The sequence below is a fragment of the Cynoglossus semilaevis genome, chromosome 14, assembly GCF_000523025.1.
Source record: "Cynoglossus semilaevis isolate Cse_v1.0 chromosome 14, Cse_v1.0, whole genome shotgun sequence".
In the NCBI taxonomy this organism is placed as follows: domain Eukaryota; kingdom Metazoa; phylum Chordata; class Actinopteri; order Pleuronectiformes; family Cynoglossidae; genus Cynoglossus; species Cynoglossus semilaevis.
The window spans coordinates 20,558,794-20,584,174 of record NC_024320.1 but is presented as its reverse complement, the minus strand read 5'-3'; the positions used below and the strand labels follow the sequence as shown (position 1 = coordinate 20,584,174).

Genomic DNA, 25,381 nt, shown 5'->3' with positions numbered 1-25,381 from the left:
TTTAACCCATCACCAAAGTGAGCAGTGGGCAGCTTTAAGCACCTGGGGAGCTGCATGTGATGTCAAACAAGTCACCTAGCAAACGTCCTGTGGACTCGCCAATCAGAATAGATTAGCGAGCATGCTAGCAATTCCAAGAAATTGGAGCATCGGGAGCCAGTTCTGATTCCCATCTCCAGTGAACAAATAGTAAAGTCTGTTTAGGGACAAATATTGAACTAATGAATTGACTGACTAGCGTTGGTGTGTGTATGGCTGACAACGAGTGTCAGGAAGTGAGAGTCTGTCACTACCTCTTATTTCTGTGCCATCTGGCACTGGCTCTGCCTGTTCCAACATTCCCTTGTCAAACACAATTAAAGGAGTTCCCGTGATGTGCAACCATTGACTAATATTGCTGCGGCCAGATGAGCGGGCCGGGCTCCAGGAACACTCTCCTCTGTTGCTTCATCAGCTCAATAAAGTAAAAAGATGTTCTGTCTCCTGTGTGGCAAGTGGAGGCCCAGACAAAATAAACCAACAAATGCTGCCGCTCTCTCTCCAGGCTTCGCAGATATGAGTTTGTGGCGATGTTTGAGTTGTCAGTCAGAAATTGCTTTCGCTTTGTCAAAAAAACAAAGATGAAAGAACTCAGACATAAATGCAAATTAAAAGTTAGAAAAAAAAAGAGCAGAGGCGGTTGCAGAGGGACAGAGAATCACATTTAAATCCTCTGTACTCTCTCTGATCTTTAGAGTAAATATACACATACACAGCTACAAAAAGGGGAGAAAATTAGATCATTAATAGGAATGCCAGGGCAGTACATTTTTGGCGTTTTTTTTTTTTTTTTAACGTTGGTAAACAACGTAAACAAGAACTGGGCAAAGAAGATAAGCAGGCGGCCCAAAAAGCTGCTCTCAGCCAACATGGGCCACTAATCTGTCAGGTCTTCAGAGACATCACTGTAGGAGGAAGAAAGTGACTGAAGACGCTAACAGTCCATATGTATGACTCAACATATACAGCATAAGTTTGAGAACGCATGACATCGTTGTGCTCCCATTCTGCATAACGATGTTGTGTGAAAACACACTCACAAACAGCAGCACATGACGCTCCATGACTTATCAGTGAATTTATTATGACTTTCTATAAATAACCCCGCTTCATTTGGCTTTGTCAAATCTTTCAAGTACGAGCATTGCATCATTCCACGGAAAAGGACTGGATCCAAAGGGAGCCGCTTCTGCAGCTGCTTGTTTTGGGCATTAAAGCTCCAGGAAGCGGCTTTAATGGGATTGCTCGTCACTTGCCTCTAGCCGTGGCACTGGAGTTGAGTTGCTTCTTAGTGGAGACGAGAAGAAACCAAGCCAATTTTTTTTTACACCATTGCCAAGACACCCAATTCCACCAGGCCTTGGCTGCTGATAGATTGTGTGTGGACCAGCTGATGTTATCTTAGAAAGGCCCTGCTGTAGAAGAGGAGTCAGCCGAAGAGCCCACTACCAAAGACATTGACTGATCTCACTATAGTACACCAGGGATGAGCTATGGATAACATAGATGCTATAGTGTTGGAAACCTTCCTAGATCTAAGGGGAATTGTAACGTCCTTTACCAGAGTTTAAGCAAACATGGAAAAAAGTAAAAGATAAAACTTAAAATGAAAAAAATTGAAGTAAATAAACGATGGACTCACCAGGAGCTTTGTAGAAGCCGACATCCTCTTCACTCAGAGGCAGAAGGTAAACTTCACCTTCCTTCCACAGCAGGGGGTACTCTTGCCCCTCAGAGAACCCTCCCACCCAGCCGTCCTGATCTGAGGACGAGAGGAGACGTTAGTGAAACAGTTACGACACGGACGCCGGAACAGTTTGAATGTCTGCCTTTACAGGAGAAAGTTCAACAGTGTTAAAGTTTAATATGTACCAAAAATAACAACAAAAAAACAACATATATACACACACATATATACTTTAACATATACTTTATATATATATATACACATACACGCACATATATGTATATACATACTGTATTTCTCATTGGTTTGACTTCACTCCACACGCGACACAGTGTTTATTAACAGACAGATCATCATCTTCCTTTGTTGTTCAACACTCTGGAGGGTCATTTTCCTGTTTGGTACATAGATTCTTACGTCTGTCTCTCCACATAAAACTACATTTGGACTCCAGAGCAGATTTCAATTTTTTTTTTCCATAATAAACAAGCTCAACCATCTAATCGTGACATTTAATGCTGCTTCTTTCTTTATGCAAAGTGCAGTTTAAGAGAACATGGAACACAGATTTCAGTTGTGTCACATTTGTGTGAAGCATAGTACAATTCTGGAAACTCGTTCTGTAAATCAGGAGTGTATAAACATGTCTGGTGGTTGTTTTTAAATATATTTCATTAAAGTGAGACCTTATAGTGTTGTTACCTTCATAAAAGTCAGAGGTAATGTTGGTAGCAGAATAGAGGCTGGCTGAAGTGCAGGCGACAGAGTGGCCGAAGCAGAAACAAGGCTGGCAACCTGCTGGGTTTTCTTCTCCCAGGTTGAAAAATCCTGGTTTGCATCTGTTGGTACATGAAAAGACACTATTTTCACTAATCGCTCTCTTGAAGTATAGTTCTCCATGCTGCAGTTCTGGTCCCCTGGAGAGTAAGGGGAGCTTAGATGTAAAGCCCACGACCTTTGACCTGCAGACACAAGCATCCTCACAGGTGGAAAAAAAACCTGCTAAAAATCAGGCGCAACACGAGTTACATTACACGGAAAAAGAGCCAGCTCGATGAGGCATGAAATCAGAAAGCAAAAATAAATAAATAAAAAAGAGACACCGACAACAAACATTAAACTCAGAATAATTCAGTAGCTGCAGACCTGATGCAGACCTTAGGCTGTGTGCACTGGTAAAGAAGCTCACACACAGGCAGAAGCTGAGCCTTGGTTACTGTCATTCCCTTCCTGATGTTCAGCTGCACCTGTAGGATTTACTTACACATCTGCTGGGACAAACGGGAGTACGCAAAGGGTTTCTGGGCATGTGTGGTACGTGATATTTAATACATACCTGCTTTTTTGTCTTCTTCTTCAAAATTGTGTAAAATAAACATGTGAAATACATCCAGATAGTCAGAAGCTCACCCACAACAATATTAAACAATTTTCTAATACCCTGGGGTTTGGGGCTATTTTATTAATGCCTCTGAACTGAAGGATCTCACCTCCCTGTGGTCTCCCTGTGACTCCCACCCCATTGGGGGCTGCATGACATTCGGAAGTGTGTTACCCTGACATTTTTTAAATTCAAAATAAAGCCTTTGCCTTATATTGTCGTTGACCTTTAGGTGCTCAACATTTGCTTTAAATAGTCGATAAAGGAGACGGCTGCAAATATACCTTTGCCTTATATTGTCGTTGACCTTTGGTGCTCAACATTTGCTTTTAAATATAGGGCATTTGGGAGAAACATACACCTACTGAACATATATATGTATATGTACATATATATATTTACATATAATATATATACATATATATTTACATATAAATGTGTATGTACATATAAATATATGTACATATACATACAGTATATAGATCATTATATAGATATATAACTATATCTAAATATTTACTTTTTTTATATATCCATTTTTTTAGGCTTTTCATATGCTTTTATATATAATAATAATAGTATGAGGTGAAAAAACTGAGAAAATACTTCTAAAAATTAAATGCCCCCTTATTAGAAATGGAGTTTCTATTGACAATATGCTGATTCATACTGTCTGCCTTATACACACACCTGCACTCTGTTGAAGTGACACACTATAGGCTGGATTATCAACCATGGCTTTATTTTGGTGAAATACAGAATAAAGTATTTCTGTCTTTATCCTGTCCTTTAAGATCAAGTCTCAGATATGATCAAAAACATTCAAAATAAATAATCAACAGAGGGAAAATTATGCTTTGCTTTAAGAAAACACAATAATGAACAGACAAAACACACACCTGTCGCATCTTTGTCCCTCCACATTTGCCTTGCAGTCACATCGTCCGTCCAGAGGGGAGCAGTCGCCTACAGATCCACCGGAGTAGCAATCACATGGTCTTCAAACAGAACGTTAAAATAAAACTGAGGATTAATTGACTTGGTGGTGACTTCTTCATTTCAAGACAAAAGCTTTAAGACCTTCTTTGTTGCCCTCTAGTGGGGTGTCATGTTCAATGACTGCTTTTGTCAATACTGCAGTCTTTTTGGTTCTCAGCAGAACATGTGCACTTTTAACAAATGATCAACAAACGCAAAGTCACGCCTGACAGCGCGTCATCCATCATGCAAAATTTAAAGGTTGTGCAAACTACCTTGATAAAATCAAGCGGGTAGGTGTTTGGGTCAGCAGCGTCTCCAATTACGTCAAAGTGTGTTTGATCATCTTCATTGATTGATCACTTTTGTTGTGTGGCAGAATCTATTTTTAATGAGCTGCTATTGCAAATAATCAAATTACCTCAAGACAAGCTGTCTCTGCTTATTTCTGCTCCAGTGGTTTGAGTAATTCATACCACAACTCAACACATTCTGCCTTATGAATAAAAGAAAGTTCGATTTACAGTATGTGTGTGTTCACATATTTGCGCGCACACACACACACAGGTCGATACTTGACTTTTGAAAATGTTGCACAAACTGGTGAAAATTAAAGAAACAAAAATAAAGATTTCATGTTTTGTGGTGAAAACAGAACGTTCTACAGCAGTGATTTCCAATAAAAGCAGCCTTCGTCTTGAACATCACCGTAAACGACCGCCATTGACGTGTGCAGCCACGTGTGGCCGGGTGAAATGAAGTACAAACACAGGAGTGAGGAATGACAAATCCCCTCCTCAGCACGTATGGTAAGTGCTCACTAACGTCCCCTTGCACGTCAGATGTGGAACAAAAAGACGGTGCATTTGTTGTGGTTTTTTTACTTTTTATGAACTCTGAGAAGTTCACACGTCAGCTTACGACATTAATTATTTACTATATTTTAAACTGTTTGATGCTCTGAGTAAATCTGCTGAGTTCAATACTTAACTATGAGTTCATTATGAGTTCATTACTGTCACTGACTATTTTTTTTACTATGCACAGATTTTAATGTATGTACAAAGGTGACAGAAGGAGTAAAACAAATTTGATTTTCTAAGTCAAATCCACACCTTTTTTTTTCTCTGATCTGTTTACCAGTCAGTTCTACCTGCTGTCAAGGAAACCATGGTTACAGGTGGTGGAGAAAATAATATTAAACCCAAACAATCATTGATATGCGATTCAGCACCATCACAATATTCCCTCAGCAGGTAGAACAGGTCAGGGAGAGCTGAGATGGTATATGAATACAAATGGTGCATCATACTTGCTGCTATATGAATACAAATGGTGCATCATACTCCCTGTAAACCCACAAACACACACACACACACACACACAGACACACACACAGATGAATATTATATACATTTAGATCCAGGCTCTTATACATACGCACTTAGCAAAAAGCTCTCAGGTCAGAAAGAGTTCAAATTCACTTTTCATCATGGTAATGAATGCAGCAGGTTAGTGAATCTGCACTCTGTCAACAACAGAAGCTGAAAATGTGTGTGTGTGTGTGTGTTCACGGACTACTCCGACTTTGCCTTTTGTAAAACTGATTTAGTATAAATGACTCAAAAATGGCACTATGTAGAGCTCAAGCTCCATTAGCGGCGCTTCATTTAAAATGGCAAACACTATTGATAAAAACATTGAGTGCATGTGGCAACCACTCTACCTCACAGTTCTAACTAGTAACATATATGGATATAAAACCTGGCAACAGTTAACCTTCTAGAACATACGTGTCAAACTCAAGGCCCGGGGGCCATGTGCGGCCCGCCAAGCGGTTTTGTGTGGCCCGCGGGAGCTTAAAAAGCATTTAGTAAAGTCCATGCATATCCATGAGTTCCTTAACCTGAGTAAATAAAAGTTTTTATAATGAATCAAATAATAATCAATTGCAGAAACACGAATTAGTCTGTTATGGAGTAGTTACATCTATACCAGTGGTCCTCAACCTTTTTTGTTCCAAGGACTGGTCAGTCAGTACCACCTGTTACTACAGACCAGTACCAAGGTGCTGAGCATTGAAGGATCATTACATTTTCAAAAGAAAAGATCTTTTAGACTCTATTCTGTTTGTATCAGAGTCTGAATGAGATATTATTTCATATTATTACCAGATATCTTTAAATAAAGGGAGTAAATGGATATGACAGGTTTCTGAATAAAGTAAATTAGTAAAAATTAAGTAAATTTTTTCACTGTGTCCCAATGCGGCCAAATGACCAATGGACTGGTACTGGTCCGCAGACCGGTGGTTGGGGGCCCCTGATCTATACAGTCTTCCATTTACAACCGGCCCTTCAAAAAGAACTGTATTGCTAACGTGGCCCCCGGTGAAAATTTGACATTTTCCTGTTTGGTTTGACACCCCTGTTCTAGAAGGATGCTACTACGACCATTTTTCCCCCCCTCAATTAGGATGTGTTCAGCCTTTTCTGACAGTGACTCAGTTGTTAAATCATTCTCTTGTTCTTTTGATAGTTAAAAATGAAGACTTAAGTGAACCCCCAAAATTTGCAATGTATAGTAGATTTTATTGCAGTTTTATGAATATTTCATATTTGGCATTTGTGTCCCTGTGTCTCTACACACGGAATCCTGCTCAACTTTCTGCATCTGTTTTGTATTTTTTCCCTGACCCAGATTCTGCCAGGAGTAATTACTACTGTACTGACTGCATGCATATTGACCTACGTCTGCAAGACTATATCAAACAAGTGACTGTTAAAGAGGCATGCATACCAGTATTAAAATGGCACTTGTTCAGCTGCGAAACGAGCACTTGAAATTGACAAAATCAAGTCACCACTAAAATAAACCACTGCAATGAGCAACGGTGGAGCTGAAAGTTTGTCATGAAAATAAAATATGACAAATGTATAAGTCTTGCTAAAAAAAGGAGCTTGTGTTTGCGAAGCACATTAACATGCAGGAGAAGGTGATATTTTGAGGTTTCTGTTGGGTGTTGGCAGCAGCTAAAGCTGTTTGCCAAAGTTTCTGAAGGCTGTGATGCTGGGTCCAGTCACCATGGCAACAGATGGAGGAGGCTACTTGGTCCCTGGCTGGGTTCTTCAAATGCCTCTCCTGTTGGCGAGGATGGCAGGGTGACCAACCAAAACACTGACCATGTGCAGCAGAGCAAAACCTACGATGGCTGTTTTCAGTGTTCTGGTTTCTCTTAGTTCTAACAAGACTTTTAACATAGTAGAAAAATAACAAAAAACATATATTTTAACAAGACTTTTAACATAGTAGAAAAAGAACAAAAAACATATATTTTTTTAAACGTGCTGTAAATTCCCAGTTTGGAATCCAGGTAATTCACAGTGTTGTCACATAGAGGAAGGAAATTAAATCTGTTTATGTTTGCTTTGATAAATTCACGCTAAGGAAAATTGGACGGTTGGTGAAAAACAGTGGGATTCTTTCAGGCGTTCTGTCTCCACCTACTTGGTGCAGCTGGTTAGTTAGGTAGTTCGTTTGTGTGTGTCCTTGAAAGGCCTGGCTTTTGGCCAAACCCTGTTATATTCTCCTCATTTTGATAGTGTTTTAGTGCAGCTCACCTGCAGCCTCCCTGATCAAGGGAGTGAAAGCCGGCCTGACAAGTGTCACACTTTTCCCCGGTGACACCCAAACGACACGGACACTTTCCTTCGTCGTCACACTGAAGACTCGCCGAGCCTGAAAGAGACAGAAAATGGATGGTGCAGAAAGAGATGGGACAGAGATGAATGAAAGGAGATGGGAAAGAAAAAAAGGATTTCTGATTTAATAAATATTTATCATCTATTGCAGGCATGAGCAAAATATGGTCCGGGGGCAAGATATGGCCTGTAAGGCTTTTTAACTTGTCCCAAAGATATAATTAAATCATATTATCATAAGACTGCTGTCATTCTGTCTCATCCCTGGGATGTCTGTGTTTCCCCAACAGATGGCGCACTGCAGGGGTGAAATGTTTTACTCTTGTCTTCACTGCTTGGCTTTGCCCTTTGTTTGAATTTGCATCCCTTCAGTAAAAATGACTGGGTCAAAGAGAAGAACATTGGACAGTGAGTGCAGAGTGTCTAAGACGAACTGGACCACAACGAGCAGTAAAGACTAAAATTATTTATGTTTGAAATTTATCTTAATCCACATAAACACCCCATCTATTTGCTCCTGTTCCGCCCGCCCCGTCAAACATTAGAACCCAATGTGGCCTGTGAGTCTAAAAGTTCGCCCACTCCTGATCTACTGAGATCTTTGATGAGAGCTCCAATGACGAGCATGTAGGTGTGGATCCAGCCTTCAGACATACAGTAGCTGACATAACAACGCTTTGGTTAATGGAGAAAAAAGCTCCACCGGGGCAACGTGAACACGAAAAAAAGGGATGTCTGATGGAGTCAGCTTTAACCTTTGATCAATATAATGGACTCCAACAGCTCTGTGTAATCAGCTCATGCTGTTTGGGAAACACAAAGGGAAGGATGCTGTAGCTAATGCTTTTGTTGGTTTTCCCTCTGGTTTTTTCTTTCTTTCTTCACAATGAGGATAAAGTAATTAGGAACCAAAACATTAACTGACCTGTTGCTAAAAGTAAAACAGTTAAATGAGCATCACGTCACTCTGCTGAGATCTGTCAGTTAACTGTATCAGCTTACAACAGTGGGACTCCAAAAAACTTTGGATTTCTTCATGAAGGTAGTATGGAGCCCCAAAAGGACATGAAACGTTTCTAGTGCGCACAAGAAAGTATCTTGGTGTCACTAGAAACGTTTAATTTATTTTTTCCATGTCTTTTAGGGCCTCTGTAGGGAAGCTAAGACAAGAAATCGGTTGATTTGCAAAAACTAAACTAAAATAAATTATAAATTGGGACAAAACTCTACTGTGGAGTTTGACTAATTACTGAAGAATCCCTTTTAAATTTGATCAACTCTGGCTGTAAAAGTTGCAGCAATTCCATTTCTCACTGACTTAGTTTCTACCTGCAGTCAAGTCCTGCTTCATGTGGACGTCACAGTTTAACCGACGGTGTATGAAACTGTCGTCACTGTAGGTGCGGTCTTTGCTGCTCCTACCTTTGACGTTGCAGTTGCAGGGAAGGCAGACGTCGGAGGAGGATTTCCTGTAGTGATTCTCCAGGCAGCGTTCACAGTGGGGTCCGTCAGTGTTGTCCCTGCAGTTCGTGCACCGCCCCCCACTGCCTGTGCTGCGGTACTGCTCCGTGTCAAACACGCACTCGTCCGATCTGCCGCTGCAGTTGCATTCTGGGAGACAGGGAGGGAAAGCAGGAAGGGAGAGAAGGAGCAAAAGGTCAAGTGAGGAGAGACATGGAGAACAGAGGATGAGGAGTCACAGGGGGAGAAGCAGACAGAAGGTAAAAGGAAGGAAGACAAAAATAAACACAGGGGAGGGACATGGAGGAGGGAATGATCATGTGTGTGTGTGTTAGAGATTATGCGTTCTGGGATTGGATCATATTTTACAGGCTCATTGCTAATCTCATTTCACACCGGCCTAATGAGGAGCCAATCGGCTGTCAGGGGGCACTTAGATAGCAGTAATTCATGTTTATACAAGAGCAAATTACTCAGCTGATATCACACCATCACCCTCACATCAAATCCCTCCTCAGTTTACCAGTTGCCCTGAGGAGGGATTTAGGTGAAATTGCCCAATTTATTATGAATCAAGATATCTGTTGTGTTGGTAAAAAAGAACATGATTATTCATCCATGCTAATGAGGAACCCAAGTAAACTCACCTTGAAAAATTAAAAAGTGGTTATGAGTTGCTTCAAAGCAAAAATAAACAAATATGTAATTAGCAGAGAAGGTGGTTAATTTGGTTCATTTTGTTAAATTCATTTTGCATAAATTAAAGCCTAATTGGTTGATAACAGTTCACCTGTGGTAAGAAAAAAAAGAACAAAACAAAACATTCATATTCTGTTACTGGTCTGCTGCTGTGAATCTGTTCTGAAAATAATTGCCTTCACAGAAACATAATTGCCCTCACATAACGTTCACAGGAAATTTCCTGTGCGACCGTCAAAGAAGTTCTGAATTTCTGTATCTACTAATGTCAGGTGATCTGGCTGTGTGGATGAAATACCTGATACTGCTTAGCACTGCTTTTTGAGGTACTGATAATATATATTTTATCCTAAAGTTAGAAATTATGATCAATAATTCTAGTAATAATATCTAGTAAAACTTACTAAAATATATTTGTCAACACCTGTTGACCTGACACGATGTTACAGACGCTATTAATACTTAACGAAAAAAGTGCTGGTTAAAATGAGCTATTAATACTTAACGAAAAAAGTGCTAGTTAAAATGACATTGTGGTTATAGTATTAATAATATATAGTATTAAGTATTTTTAATTTTTTTTTAAAGTAATGTGACAATGGTGTAAAAGCTCTGCTCACTTTCTGTTCAGTTGTCTGTGTTAGCGATGTTTGTTTTTACTTTTACTCATATATTTTACATTATTTTTCATTTACTTTATCATTAGTTTTTACTCAGTTTTTACGGTTTTAGTTTCAAGGCTTTTTGTTTAATACAGATTATTTTAGATACTTTTTGCTTGAATTTGTGTCATGATAATGAAAAGAAAAAACTATCTGTGTGTAATTTCCTGTCTGTGGTTTCAGTTGGGTTCAAACCCACACACTGCACCTCCACTGTCACCCACACAGCTGTGCCATCTACTGTATAATTACACTGCCTTCCATTCAAGTGACAGTACTCAGTATGAGTACAGAATGAAAATGCATGTACGTGTTGGTTTTTTGTTTTGTTTTTTTCAAAAATTTGTATCAGGACAACTATGACAAGAACATATTTCAAATTGTAGGATTATTTAGAAAAGGTTAATTATTTTTATTTAGTAAATATTTTATGATGGTCTTATCTTTCTATTCTACAAGTCACATGTTCCTCTTCAACTCCCGACTGCAAAACTCTTAATGTTTTTCAATAAACCTTCTGTCAATGCCAAACAGCAACATGAGGGCTACTACGATTCAGAAAATTGTACCCACAACCCTCTGGATAAAACATGACCTTATGTGCTATTGTCAGTCAACGTTGCCCCGTGGACATATTTGCACTAATCAATTTGCTGACACTGAGGAATGTATTACATAGACATATTACAACAGAGTAAACAAAACATCATTTCCACGTCCTCTCCTGCTACATCTCTGTCATCGAAGACAGTTCCATAAAACACATCGACTGTTCCTGGAATGGTAGCTCTGACAAAACGAACGGGAGTGGAAACCTGCAGAACTGTGGAGTGGTTCATGTAATCTTCTGAACACAACACGTGTCATTTGGCCAATGTTGAGTATCTTGTTATCACGTCTCTGATTGCTCTGCCCATGGGGCAACAGAAGTTGATGTGAAAAAAAAAAAAAAAAGTAACAGCTGAATTTTCTGTCTGCCAGTGACAGGTAGAACAAGGAAATGGATGCACTTTTATTTTTATCTTATTAAAGTAGTTTTGTCTCTGCACCAGTGATTTCTTCAGAACCAGGTGTTTTGTATCCTTCAGCAAGGTGAAACTTTTATAATGACACAAATGAGATTTAGCCCATTGCATGCCAACCTTTTTGTCTTGTGTACCACATCGGTGTTGGTCATATTATCAGCAGCCTGTACTAATAATTGTCAGAAAAGTGGTCACATATAAAAACATAACAAATGATAAAGACACAAACAAAATTAAAAAAAAAACTATTTTGTGATAACATCAATGAAAAAAAATCCATTATCCTCCGAAGAGTCTAAATTCGCAGTTCTGCATCTAAAATCCCGTTTAGGATGAGAAACATTAAAAGTAATGATTTTACGTAATGACCTTTGATATAAAAATAATCAAGCTACTTTTCTGTGTAGCACAAAGGAAATTAAAATCATTAAAATAACTCTCACTCTCTGCCCTTGTGTAAAACGACTTCTTCTACAAGATACTTTTCAAAACAAACTGAACAAAGACACATTTTTCTTCTAAATCTGTAATCATACAAACAAAAAACTCACCGTGAAGAAATAATTTAATTTAAATAAGTCCTGATACAACGGTTCGACATTAAAACTAAAAGCGACTGAGACAAAATAAAACATAAAACCAAGTTTCTTTTAAAATAACAATCAAATAAAATTCATTTTCTGGGAACCCTTCAAAGCCCTCGTGTACTACTAGGTACGAGGTCTGTACACCCACGGTTTGAAAAGACTATGCTGTCCATGAGTTTACAAAGCTTTGACGAAAACCTTTAACAACTCATGGTTTAAAAAGGTTAAGAATTGCAACCCTGAGTAAGAAAATTCATTTTATCCATAATTTTGAAATAAGCCTAAGGGCAAACTGCACAGCGAGTACAGATGAACGGTACATTTGCCCATGTTTAAATTACCTGCTGTTCCCACTTCATTACCCAGCTCTTTACTTATTCCTATCTATTTTTCTGTATGTCTGAGAAATTTCGCACCAAAGGTCGGCAGGAAAAAAAATCCAAGTTAAATTAGAAGAAAGAGTTCAAACCAACGTTTCACAGTGTCTTCAAAAACCTGGATATTTATAAAACGTATAAATATTCACACTGATAACACTAATCACACTAATCAAACGTAGCTGCACTACGTTTGATTATCATATGGAATGTCAAGGTCAAATGATGACTAAATATCACACAGCTACACGATAGCTGCTAATCACCTTGTTGTTGTTTTTTACAGGGAAGACATTTACATGACGATTCCTTCACTTCAATTTCACACCGTTGAACACAAACAGCCATGTCAAATCAGTCTTCACACAGCACTGCTGTTGGGATACTTTAGTTTGAGTGGCTCTCAAACTGTGGTACGCGTACCACCAGTGGTAACTGAGCGCTCTCTCGTGGTACGTGGGGAAAATTCATATTTTCACATTTACATTTTTAGTTGATCTCTCCTGATCAACTAATCTCTCCTGTGTGGTGGAAGCTAACAGTGAAGGCCTACGCTGCTGTATTCTAATGTTGGTCATCATGGTGGTACTCAGAGAGATCAGTGTTTTCTCAGGTGGTACAGAGTAGAAAAAGTTGGAGAACCACTGCTTTAGAAAATTACATTCCTAACAAAAATGCATTTCAGGGTCAGAAACAAGTCAACGTGCCTGAGGACAAAATGTTATTGAAATACTTGAATCAGAGGTGTAGGAGAAAAATGTCATTGTCAGCTAAGAAATACAGTAGGTCACTATATACTGACATCTCGGAGACAAGACGTCAGTGTGTCGGCAGAACTTCCAAGAAAACACCTTCTATAGCTGGTGTAAAATAAACAATGATGGGGTGGAAATCCAAGCTGCTCCTACTGTATAATGTGAGTCGGTCCTTTTTTTTTTTCTCTTTGTCTCTAAAGAAGGACTGTACAATTAATTTAATCTCATGTATAATTCCCTCTTAAAATGACATGAACTTGAGGCCATAAAGGAAAATGCACACAGTCATCTATATTTCTGAGGGGCTGCTTTGCCTCTCATCTCAGTCAGCCTGCTCCCAGTGAACCTGCGAGGGGCAGAGTTATCCTCCTCACCCAGCTCTCCGTGGGTGACCGGCTTTATCCACAGACGGTGGAGAGCACAGCTTCCACTGAAAATGTCTCATCTCATTGCTCTGAACATATCTAACTCTGCAGCTGACGTGATCAAAGACCAAATTAGAACCAAAGTCAGGACGGACTCTGTAGATCTACAGTATAACTATTAACAAATAGATAATACTGTTGACAAAAATCTCTTTGAGGGCTGTTGATGATTACATTTTTAAAATCAGATTAATCACAGAGATGTGGATTAATCAAGTTAAATCAAGAGTCCCAAATATGGGAAAAAAAATGTAAATGTAAATTATATGGCTGGAGCAGAAAGGAAAATAACAGCAGGTAGAAGTGTGTTCACCAGTTTAAAAGTTCAATAAAAGCAAATTCTCATCTCAATGGATAATCATTTTGAATAATCATGATTTCAATATGGATCATAACAATAATCGTGATTATGATTGTTGCCCTATCAGAGACATACACAAACGCCCCTTGCTCGAACTGTAACTATTTCAAATATATGCCTTATCTTAATCCCTCTAATCTGACACTAATTCTAATCCTAACCTCTAACTAAAGCCTCAAAATACCCTCTGTACCTCAGCCTTCCCGCTCACTCAGTGGAAACCTGTAAAATGAAACCCACAAGGACATAGTGTCCCCACTCCAATAGTATTTTTTCAACAACTGTCCCCAGAAGAATAGCTATGGCCAGTGTTTATCAAAAACCATAGTCCCACAGCCCAGTGTTCAAAAGGTTTCCACATACTGTAACAACTACCAATTGTAAACTGCGGTAAGCCTGTGTTCTTCCATCCTGACCATATTTACTGTACCAGTCCGCCCACACAAAACCACAGCTTCCAGACTTGGCTTTCATCAGTCCTGTCTCGAAGACCACAGAGCATGTGCATCACAGACGGCCTTGAGGGAGAATGTGAATAAGGCAGTCATTGTCTTGGACACAGGAGGTAACTTTGCACATTTTTAGTAGTAACTAAACTAAAAAAAAAAAACAACTTTGCACATTTTTAGTAGTAACTAACTAAAAAAAAAAATTACACTAGTTTTGAGGACAAATAGTTATAAAATAAAATACAAAAAAACATTTTTTTTCAATCACACTTGAATTTTCTGAGGCCACAATTATTGATAAGTAATTACTTTATCTGCTTGAAAAACTTGACATTTTTGCCAGTTCTGTTAAGAATTGTGAGCCTCCTTTGGCAGTGGCAATGGTGATCATAAAAGCCAAACACAGGCCTAGCCTTCAGAATGGCTTTTTTGTGCTTCAATATTTGACAGCAATGTCCAAATTATTGGCAGCGCACCTTTTTTTTTTTCTTCCAAAAACACAGATATATTGTACTATCACAGTTGTAGTTTATGATTTGGTGCATGCCTGCCTCTGAAGCAGAGAGCACAAAGTGCTGTGTTCGATTCCCAGAGGAACCACGTGCTTGGCGCTTGCTAGCGGCAGCCTGTTAACAGCATATCTGCTGCTAACACAACACTTTCCCAAATAAGGGATCAATATAGTACAAATGTATTTTTCATTTTTATGTCTGTAAATATATGACAGCGACATAAGATAACACATGCCATACTTGATGCCATTATTGGTAAAAGAGAAGAAGTGTGTGTCTGGCACATGGGTAAAACAACACACACACTGAAAGTTCATTTGTTTTATTTATTTTTTCATGAAGAAGATGCAACGGTGCATGTTGTGATGCCAACTGCTGGGCTTGTTGTCTAAAAGTAAAAAAAAGAACAAGCCCTCGCAGAGAGCAGCTTGGAGAGGAACATAGATTTGTTCATTTTGTAAAGAATCTGAGATGAAACAAGAAAAATACAGACTGGGCCTAAGACTGAATCAAAGTGTGGGGCGGGGGAACAGAGACGTGACAGGTGGTGATGACGATGTTACAACTGCACTTTTATTTTTCACTTTTTGAACTTTGTGTTTTTTGTGTTATTTAATAAAGAAGAGAGAAGAAAGAAAGATGTTATTCTTGATTTTTAATGTTTAATGTTAATGTTAATTTAATGTTATTGATTTTGATTCATTATAAAGTATGGTGTAACTTGGGGTGAGATGTACAGTACGCACTGAGATCTGATCTGATACCGGACCATAATGGACTGTCATCTGAGCAGTACGGTAATGGTCCTGTAGTTTAACAGTTGTCATGCCTGCTTTACACATCTGCCTTACATGCGAAAAGTCCAGGGTTTGAACCCCAGAGGAACAACATACCTAATGGTGCCTTCCATAACAGCGTGTTCATCTTGTTGTTTGGTGAAACTTTTGTCCAAGAAAAGGCAATGTAGATATTGGTATGTACTTGTAAAGATTATCTTGACCACATAAGGCATTTGTCCTTACTCTGGGGTAATATATACCAGAGGTGATAAAAAGATTAAAAGGGTGTTATTTTCACTGCAATATCTCAACAGTAGAGGAAAAATCTGCTGTGGATTGTCTCTCCCTGCACCTTTTGTAATATTTTCTCTGAGATTTATTGCGAGGAAAGTGTATCTGACTTAGCTGCAGGAGGCACGTCTGAATGTAGAAACTGTAGGCTGCAGGAGTAGCTGTATTGTGCTACCCGTTAGTATTACAGTGGCGACGAGGTGATATGAAGTGTTAGTTGAATGCATGGAAAAAAGTTCATGTTCAGACAATAAAGAGCCATTGATTGTGTTGTGACTCATTGGTGAGAGGGAGGATCCAGTCTATATTGTGGTTTACAGTGACTAACGGTTAGAAGAATTTGAACGGAGACATGAGGTTACATTTGAGAAGTTTGCCTCAGTGGTTATTTTTACGTGTCTGTGTGGAAAATGGGTGTCTGGTATTTTTTAAATCAATATGTCCAGCAAATCATTAGTACATCAGGGATTTGATCTTTTTTTTGACTGACCAACTCAATCCAATGTCAGATGTTGTCTGTGTGTCACCTTAAGAAAAGGTCGGTATAAAAGGATTTGTCAGTAAAATGGTGGTGTTTTACAGTTGTTTGAGGGTTGAAATCCTCTTAACATTGTACTCCAGATATGGGCCACTGAACGGTAATCATTTATTCCCAGATCAATTGTTCCCGGGGCAGTTATATGGTTGATCCTTTTGAAAAGGATTTGGTCAATCGGGGTCAAGTTCTGAGGACATTTTTGAATAGGTTTTTGCTGAGTTGGTCGATTAGCTATGACAGAGTGAATCAACTTTTGTTGGAAAAAGTGCATTACTTTAGAACGCCAGCTGATTGAAATCACTCAGACCTCCTAACCTCTCCTCATAAACACACAGCATTTACACAAATATTTACCTCTTGGTTTTATTGATACTTGTGTTAGCTGAAGACGTCTAAGTTTGAGGGTAGCCCAGGTGCAATAACTGCACTCCAATATTTAATGAAAGATAATTTCTACAACATAGACTTGTTTACAATGATTCAAGCCAACACCTTTAATTTGAATAAGACCATCAGTAAACGGCATGTTTTCTTTGTTCCAATACTCTATCTTCACATTACTTCAGTTGAATGCATTCTCAAATTGCAGTTCTACACTGACTGTAAAGTTTGTCTCCACTGCAGTTTTCCCCCAACTTCTAAAACTACAGTAATATCTCAGACCTCTGAAATCCACAAATGTTTTACCACTTTTACAGCACAGGTTGTTTTCAAAAAGCAAGTAGAGAGGCAAGACCCTCTTGACCCCGTTTCACATCTCTGTATAGAAGAAAATAATAGTATGTTTTACTCCCTACAGTTTTGTGAAAGAGTAAAGTCGGCTCAGTGATTGACTGGCGACTTGCAGAGTGTGTACCATTCTTCTCCAACATCTCTGGCCTTTAGTGCATCCTCGACAGGTGCACGGTAAGAAATGTAGCCGTTTGAATAACAGGGATATGATGAGTGGGTCAGAGCGCTCCGGCATCTCGATTAGTTAGCTGCAAAGCTAACGTCGTGACATTTACTGAACTATCTAGTACATTTTTATATTATATTACATTAGCTTGGACTATATCTTATTTCAATAAATATTTTATTATATTAAGAAAATCGCCTCTGAAAGGCTTATCAGAACAAGTAAGGTGGATACGACTCAAGACTTTTCTTTCTCTCTTTTCACGTTAAGTTCAGGTGTAAACATGAAATGTAAACACAATTAAAAACCCTGAATTAACCAACAGAATTATACGATTATCCCTGTGACATTCATACTCAGTTCACTATACTAACAATGCTAATTTACAGTCACTCTCTGACACAGGCGTACCAGTCCAGACGATGGATTAAGTGAAAATGGATTAAACAACTGCACATTCTAATCAACTGCACCTGCTCCACACCTATTTAACTCAGGCCTACTCATCTGTGAGGCACATTGACAAGAAAATTAATATGATCAAAACAAAATGACAAAATGTATCACTTATAATGATATATACAGCGAGAGCAATGTTCCAACTACTGGAAACTTGAAGTGCAGACAACATAAGGGTCAGGGGTTGTCAGTGTCACGGGACATCTATGTCAGGGGTCGCCAACCCCTGGTCCTTGGACCAGTGCCAGTCTGTAGGTCCTTTGGTACCAGGCCAAAGACCAGTGGGACACAATGAAAAATGTACTTCAGTTTTACTGATTAACCTGAGTTTCAAAACATAGGCCGTGCAGACTCTGATACTAACAGAATTAAGCCTAAAATATGTTTTATTTCAAAAAATGTAGTTATCCCTGAAATAATGGCACAATATTACCGGTCCACAGTAACGGCTGGTACCGGCCGACCGGGGTCCACTGATCCATGTCATATTTCTGTCACCTCTGGCCCTCGGGTTAAAACTTAAATGCGCTGAGCATAGCCGGCACGAAAACAAAGTAATTCAGACGATGTAGTGGTTAATTCCTGGAGTTATTGTGTTGAAGCACGAAACAAGCTGTTGGTGTTTTAAATGCAAATACGGACATGAAGTGAGACAAGCTCAGCATCTGCTCTGACAGAGATGCTGTGCTGCAGGTGTCACACACACTAATCCTTACAGATACTGTACATCCAAACTGCAACTCTCAGTCAATATTATGACCGGACAATAAACATTTAACCGTGTCTGACTAAATACCATAACACTGTATATAACAACAATGTCATTGTGACAACAACAAGTGTTACTGGGGATATCTGATCAAATCAAAATGAAACCAGAAGTCAGGTCACATAGAGGTCAGGTCTAATATTTGTAGTGCATAAGAAAGAGCGAGGTTTACTTTTCAAACAGAATAGAATAGGTTTTGTTTAGCTTTATTTGATCTATTTTGGCCCGAGCTTTTAAAATGTAATTTAAGTCTAGCGCACTATCCTACAACATGATGAAGCAAAAATAGCAATTAAAACAAGATATAGTTGCTACTGAGGGGTAAAACGCAGACATGAAACTAGGCCACATTAATGTACTAACATTACTAATTAAACCAATAATAATCCAAATAGAAAAAGCAACTCCAGATAAATACTGGTCTAAAAAGGCAATTTAGGCAACAATGATATAAATGGATTTCACTCTGTTATTCTAATTTTTTTTTTACTGTATTTGACTGAAGCAAAAACCAACATTGAATGAGCCAACATTAAACATTATTTACATTATTTACATGTCTGAAAGAGCAAACATATCAAAATAAAAATAAAAAGGCGTGTTTTCATTGTTATGCGTCACAGTTTCCTTTTCTGTGCCATGTGTGTATTTGTTATTTAACTGTAGTAATTGAGTTGGGCACAGTATTATGCTAGAAGGTAGAAGCCATCTGGTTGGAAATCAAGGTAAGAGTGATTAAAACATGTAACTGCTGCTCACTGGGTGTCTGCTCTTTAGATCATTCTCTGTGAGCTCCCTGCAGTTCTCACATTAAGTAGCTAATGGAAATATAGCTGCTGTAATTTACATTTATAATTTGGTGCGGAAATGACTTTGTATTGACTACTGTATGTGTGGTTTAAATTTGAATAGCCCTAATTCTTTCATTTGTATATATTGTGGCAATAGGAAGTAATATACTGAGGAGTTCACTTTGAAAGAGTAATTCCATTGACTATTCTATTGACTAAATGTATACTGTATTTAAATGGCTAAACAATATAACAAGGGTATCAACCATATTTGGGCATTTTTGCACTGACAGTTTAAAAAACATCAACAACAAAACAGAACAGAAGTTGTGGCTAAATATTTCAAGGTTGTCAGACGCTAAATTTACATTTCAGTAAGTTGTTAAAGTAGATCTACATGTCAAAAAATCTAAGCAGGTGCTGTGTCAAACTCATGGTCCATGGGCCCAATGTGGCCCGCCACATCACTTTATGTGGCCCACCAGAACTTATCACACATACGGTTGTCCTAAAATGGATGTGCTTTTTTTAAAGAGTATTGTTTCTGAAAGGTTATAATACAGTGGTCAAATTCTGCGATTAATTTAAAATTCTTCTTTCTTGAATTCTAATCAACCCACATCATGGCCACTCAATGGACTGTTAAATAAATGTTAACCCTGTTGGTCACTACGGCCCCTTGCATGGTTGAGTTTGACACCCCTGATTTAACTGAACAGGTGTGGCTGCTGATGAGAGACATTTCACTGCATCCTGTTTATGCTAAACGGTTATTTACAAGCACAAACCAGGGTTCAACAATTAGACTGAGTCATTCAAAGACTGAGAAATAACTCAGCAGAGATTCCATAAACAGCTGCCAGCTACGCTCACAGTGACTGTTGTTTTTTTTCTCTCAAAGTGACGGAGAGTTGTATCAACTCATTCATGCAGCAAATAAAGCTGCACATAAGGGGATCTAAAATTTACTCAAGGTGTTACACCAAGTCTTTTTTTTTTTTTTTTGGCTCTTGACAGCCAGAGCTTGACACTCGAATTTAACACCCTGTGGATTTCACAGGAGACTGAACCCGATAAGTTTGCGACGGCAGCCCAGAAACATGCTACTCACTCAGACATTCGTTGGCAGAGTCCCCAGTCGCCCTGGCCCAGGGTCTGTCCTGGTAAAATGGGTGACACCTCTGGCAGTCAGCTCCCTCTGTGTGATGCTGGCAGGAACAAACCAAGGCCCCGTGTTCCCCTTCCACACACTCACTGGCGTGACCGTTACACTTACACCTAAAGGAAAACACAGGAAGGAAAAGGAAAACAAGACAGTTAAAAACAGGTACCACACACACACAAACACAAAAACCACACAGACACACTTGACTCTGCTGATTCAACCGTATATGTAAAAAAAAAAAGAATACAGAGGATGAAGGAGAAGGAGGAGGACAGAGGGAAGGATAAAGTCAGGAAGCATTTCCACCAAATTGACCTGTCACTTCCCATTATCTTTAATGGGCAAAAGATGGGCAGAGACTAGGAGAGGATTCTCATTTCACTTCAGCAACTGTAGTATGTTTCACTGAAGTCACTTACAGGTACAGTGGTGCAGGAGTGAAATGACAAAAACATGTCAATTTCTGCTTTATCAGTGCTTTTACGTAAGCTGATAAATTATTAAAATGATTTAATTAAATCTGAATAGAAATCTGTATATTGTTGTGAGAGACAAGGATCTTTTTAAGGTGAAAACATTTCACTCCATAGAGTTGATGGATTCTAGCCATTTTAAACATTAGATAATTTGTGAAACTCTTTCCTGCAGTGTGTACAAATGCCGTGATGAGTATCAGCTCATGTCGGTGGATTTAGAGGGTGGATTTATTGGATTGGCTTAAGCATTAAAATGTGTTAATTTTTTTTAATCTGATTTATTTCAGAAATTAATCACCATGAGAAAATCTTTGATTTTGACAGCACTTTCAGGTTCAGTCCAATACAGAATAAATGCACTTCATTTGAACTCTTCCTTCTGTGTCTTTCCTGAGAAGCATGATGGCATGTTGTGTGTGCCGCTTCATGACAGAGTTGCCGACTGTGTCGATGCCTATGATAGGAAACACAGATGCTGAGTGGCAGATTCTGTCAAAGTCAGCCAGCTGCCCTGGATCCAGATCCAGTACATGCCAGCTTGAGGCTCAGACCGGCTTGTTTCTATGTTCACCAGGATGACAAAAGCTAGCATTTCAAAATCAATACAAAAATAAAAACAACAACTCTGTGCTGGAGCAGAGAGCAGACTGTTGGAGAGGAATCATTTCAGCCAAATATTAGGGGAACCTTGGTGTTGTTAACTGTACAGACAGCGTGTTGAATTCCTAAGGTACACCAACATAAACCATACAGCTTTTTTTCTTGTCTATCTTTAAAGTCTGTATTGTGTGATGGTGACGTTGATACTTATGTAGATTGCTGGACTGGGAACACTGGTGTAGGTGTAGAGGCATGTGTCCTTGTATTGAAAGCAGTGCTGTGAAGCAGGCCTCTCCCTCAGGTGTTGTGACATTGATGTGTAATTTGTCATGCTGCAGCTGTGATCCTGAGTGTTTATGACAGGTGTCAGATCAAGTTTATATTCTTTCTGAAGGCTTTATCTCAACTCCTTAATCTTCCACTTCTTCCCGCCGCTCCAGAGTGCAGTCTGGTCCTTGGCACTACGTCCTCTCTTGTTACTTTGAGTAATAAGAAGTTGGAGGACTTCAGCGATAGAAATCAGACAGCTAGGTGTTGTTTTTCTTTCTTTCCATCTTTCTTTTATAATCAGTTTTCTAAACACGCTACCTTATGGGTTCCATGGATGAAGCACGTGGTTTAATTGAATGCTGTTTCTCATTAAAACATATTCTGTTAGATCACCATCACACAGACCCCCTCCCTCCGTCACATCACGTCCATCCTCCAACAGCAACAAAACTCTTCTTTTCACATTTACAGGCATCCATCACCTCACCTGTCGATACCTGTCTAACTTACTCCTCATCCCCACACCACCTCACTCTCTCAGATCCTCTTCAGGTCTTCACCCCCCTCCCTCCTCCTCCTCACCATGGAAAGTAAAGCCTTTCAGTCGTTTTACTCTCTGGCTGTGTCACTCCCGTCCACCAGACCTTCGCAGCCCTGACTCCCTGCCCCTCTTCAAATCACAAACTCTAAAATCTTACTGTTAGGGTTTGCTTATAATTTATAAATCTGCCATCTCACATCCCCCTCTGTAGATCATTCTCTGTTTCCCCTTCACCTCACGTCTTTTATTTTACTGTTTGGTTTAATCCTTCCAATGCATTTTTATCTTGTGTTCTCTTGTGTTTTGTGTATTTCACTGTACTGTAAAGTATACTTGGGTGTCATAATGGAAACTTATAAATTATGATTATCGTGATTGTTGTTGTTGCCATAGCTACAGCCTCCACTGAAGCACTCCACTCTGGTCAGCGAGTGTCCACTGAAGCACTCCACTCTGGTCAGCGGGTGTTGTTTTAAATGAACTATAAAACCAATTGGACTTGACTGAACATTGTGCTGACGTCTAAAGAACTCTGTCTCTCTCCTGTGTACTGCATACATTTGATGCCAGATGTTGGTGTCTGTGTTGGGTTTATCTCATAAAACCTCTCTGGGCAGCCATGTTTTTGTGCATGTGTGCATTACAACAATATTAAAAGTGGAGTATGCAGAAATTTGAGAAGTTGATAGATTTCTGGGTGTTGTTTCACCAGATGAACGAAGGGCCATGTATGGTCAACAGCTCTTAAGACTAAAAGAAGAGAAATGGGGGCAGAAAATCAGTATTCAACGGATTTAAGATTGTTTTGAAATGACCTTGGTGTTTTGAGTAAAAATGGAGGCATCGCTCCCTCCACCAGATGTCGCCCTTGACAACATGCCTATGTAGCCTATACAAAGAACTGCCTCTGAGTAAGAAGATGCTGTTTACGTCTATTATTAATACAAAATCAGACACACAGGGATTTTGGCTGTGTGTGTTTGTGTGTGTGTTTGTGTGTGTGTTTGACATTGCCACCTTAATGTATTCCTCACCTGCCACCAACAGAGAAATCAGAGATAGCATAGAAGTACGAGCGCAAGACTTTCGCATCCTTGAAGAACTCGTCACCAAATGTGTTAATCCTGTCCAATGAGATGATCAGGTCAGAAGCTGTCACCCATTCCTGTGAGGAGACACCAATGGAGACAGAGTCAGTCGCAAGAGAATTTCTGCTGTTCATTTGAAAAGAACCAAATGCTTTATATACGTATATTGGAGCAGTCAACAGTATTAACTGGTCTACAGTCGCTCGCATCCATTTGGCACAGATACAGATACATGCTGGGCCGTGACATGGTATTTGAAGCTCAAGCATGTGTCAAAATGACAACATGTGTATCAACTATGTGTTGAAGAGCGCAAAGATAAATAGTGGGACAGTGACATCATTAGATATACAGTGTGCTTCATTCTGCTCATGCATTTGATGTTTTGTGAAAAATATTTTTTTTCTCACCAGGTCATAACCTACCTCCATGTCTTAACTACCTCGAAAATATTAAAATTGGGGAAAGCAATCATTTGATTAACCTTTAATAATTTAAATAAAATTCCAATGAAGGTTAGTAAAAAAAAGATTTTGGTGTTAAAGTCAGACACATTTTAAAAATGTAACATATGTCTTAAAACTTTTCAAGGCAAATTTAATAGACAAAAATGAAGTTTGACAAAAGGGTGAAATGCACAATAGAAACTAGAACACGTGTCAAACTCAGGCCCGGGGACCAAATCTGGCCCGCGGTGTAATTACATTTGGCCTGTGAGATCATATCAAATGTGTACTAGGGTTGGCCCGCCAGTATACAGCACCAATATACTGGCAGGATTTGTAGTATTAGATGTGTATGCGCTATGTTATAGCACATACATTTTTTGATGTTTTATTTTAAATTTAATTTCTTATGTGTTTATATTATTAAGCTTTGGTTGTTGCAGATTCAATGTTCACACAAAACTAAAGTTTGTTTCCATATGAAAAAAAATCTACATTACATCTGGAAAAAAGGAAAACATGCACAATTGCAATCAATTTTCCAATAAATAATAAGTTTGTCCCACAACTTCGTCCCAATTTTTAATTTTGGCCCACTGTGGATTTGAGTTTGACACCCCCTGACCTAGAACATTACAGCATCACTTCACAATGGCTGACACTTTGCAACACTTCCTTCCCTGGTATGATTTAAGCCTCTCTGTCTCTGTAAAGGTAAAAGGTACAGAGGGAGGGAAACACAAAGAGAAAGTGCAGTCATGGGCGGAAGATAAAAGTGAGGCCATGTACAGCAGGAAAATGACGTGAGTAATCTCTTACCTGTAAACCTACTTTCAAACAAATTACAGGACAGAAACTTTCTGTCAGTTTCTTGGCTTGTTTAGACCAACGTGACAACAAAGAAAAAGTCTGTGATCTGGTGTGTTTTGAAGCTTTCTTCCAGAGGATTTTGTCCTCTGGGATAGTGGGATAGAGAAGAGACAGCAGCAGAGGGACCTCAGTCTCAATTTTTGGTTAAAATGCCAAGACATTGTGATAACCATGGAAACATGTGAAGACAGGTCTCTGATGCGTCTGAGGCAGCTTTTAAAAGTCCTTCATGTTTTTCACTAAATTTGAACGGAAACTGATTTTAATTAAAGATGTGTAGATGGATGGATGGACAGATGGA

The 25,381-nt window shown here is 39.0% G+C and overlaps 2 protein-coding genes across 9 annotated transcripts in view; one reads left to right on the top strand and one right to left on the bottom strand.

Moving 5' to 3' along the window:
- dab2ipb (DAB2 interacting protein b) overlaps positions 1 to 25,381 on the top strand; it is a 791,247-nt gene that overhangs the window by 730,859 nt on the left and 35,007 nt on the right. The gene's annotated exons all lie outside the window — the stretch shown is intronic.
- The window catches only part of lamc3 (laminin, gamma 3), a 96,022-nt gene that overhangs the window by 51,736 nt on the left and 18,905 nt on the right, over positions 1 to 25,381 (bottom strand). The window contains exons 3-9 of the mRNA XM_008325779.3: positions 23,711 to 23,841; positions 20,736 to 20,902; positions 9,209 to 9,397; positions 7,706 to 7,823; positions 4,007 to 4,105; positions 2,429 to 2,565; positions 1,682 to 1,801 (exon numbers count right to left, since the gene is read on the bottom strand). Coding sequence (XP_008324001.1) covers positions 1,682 to 1,801; positions 2,429 to 2,565; positions 4,007 to 4,105; positions 7,706 to 7,823; positions 9,209 to 9,397; positions 20,736 to 20,902; positions 23,711 to 23,841 — 961 coding nt within the window. The remainder of the gene's footprint in view (positions 1 to 1,681; positions 1,802 to 2,428; positions 2,566 to 4,006; positions 4,106 to 7,705; positions 7,824 to 9,208; positions 9,398 to 20,735; positions 20,903 to 23,710; positions 23,842 to 25,381) is intronic.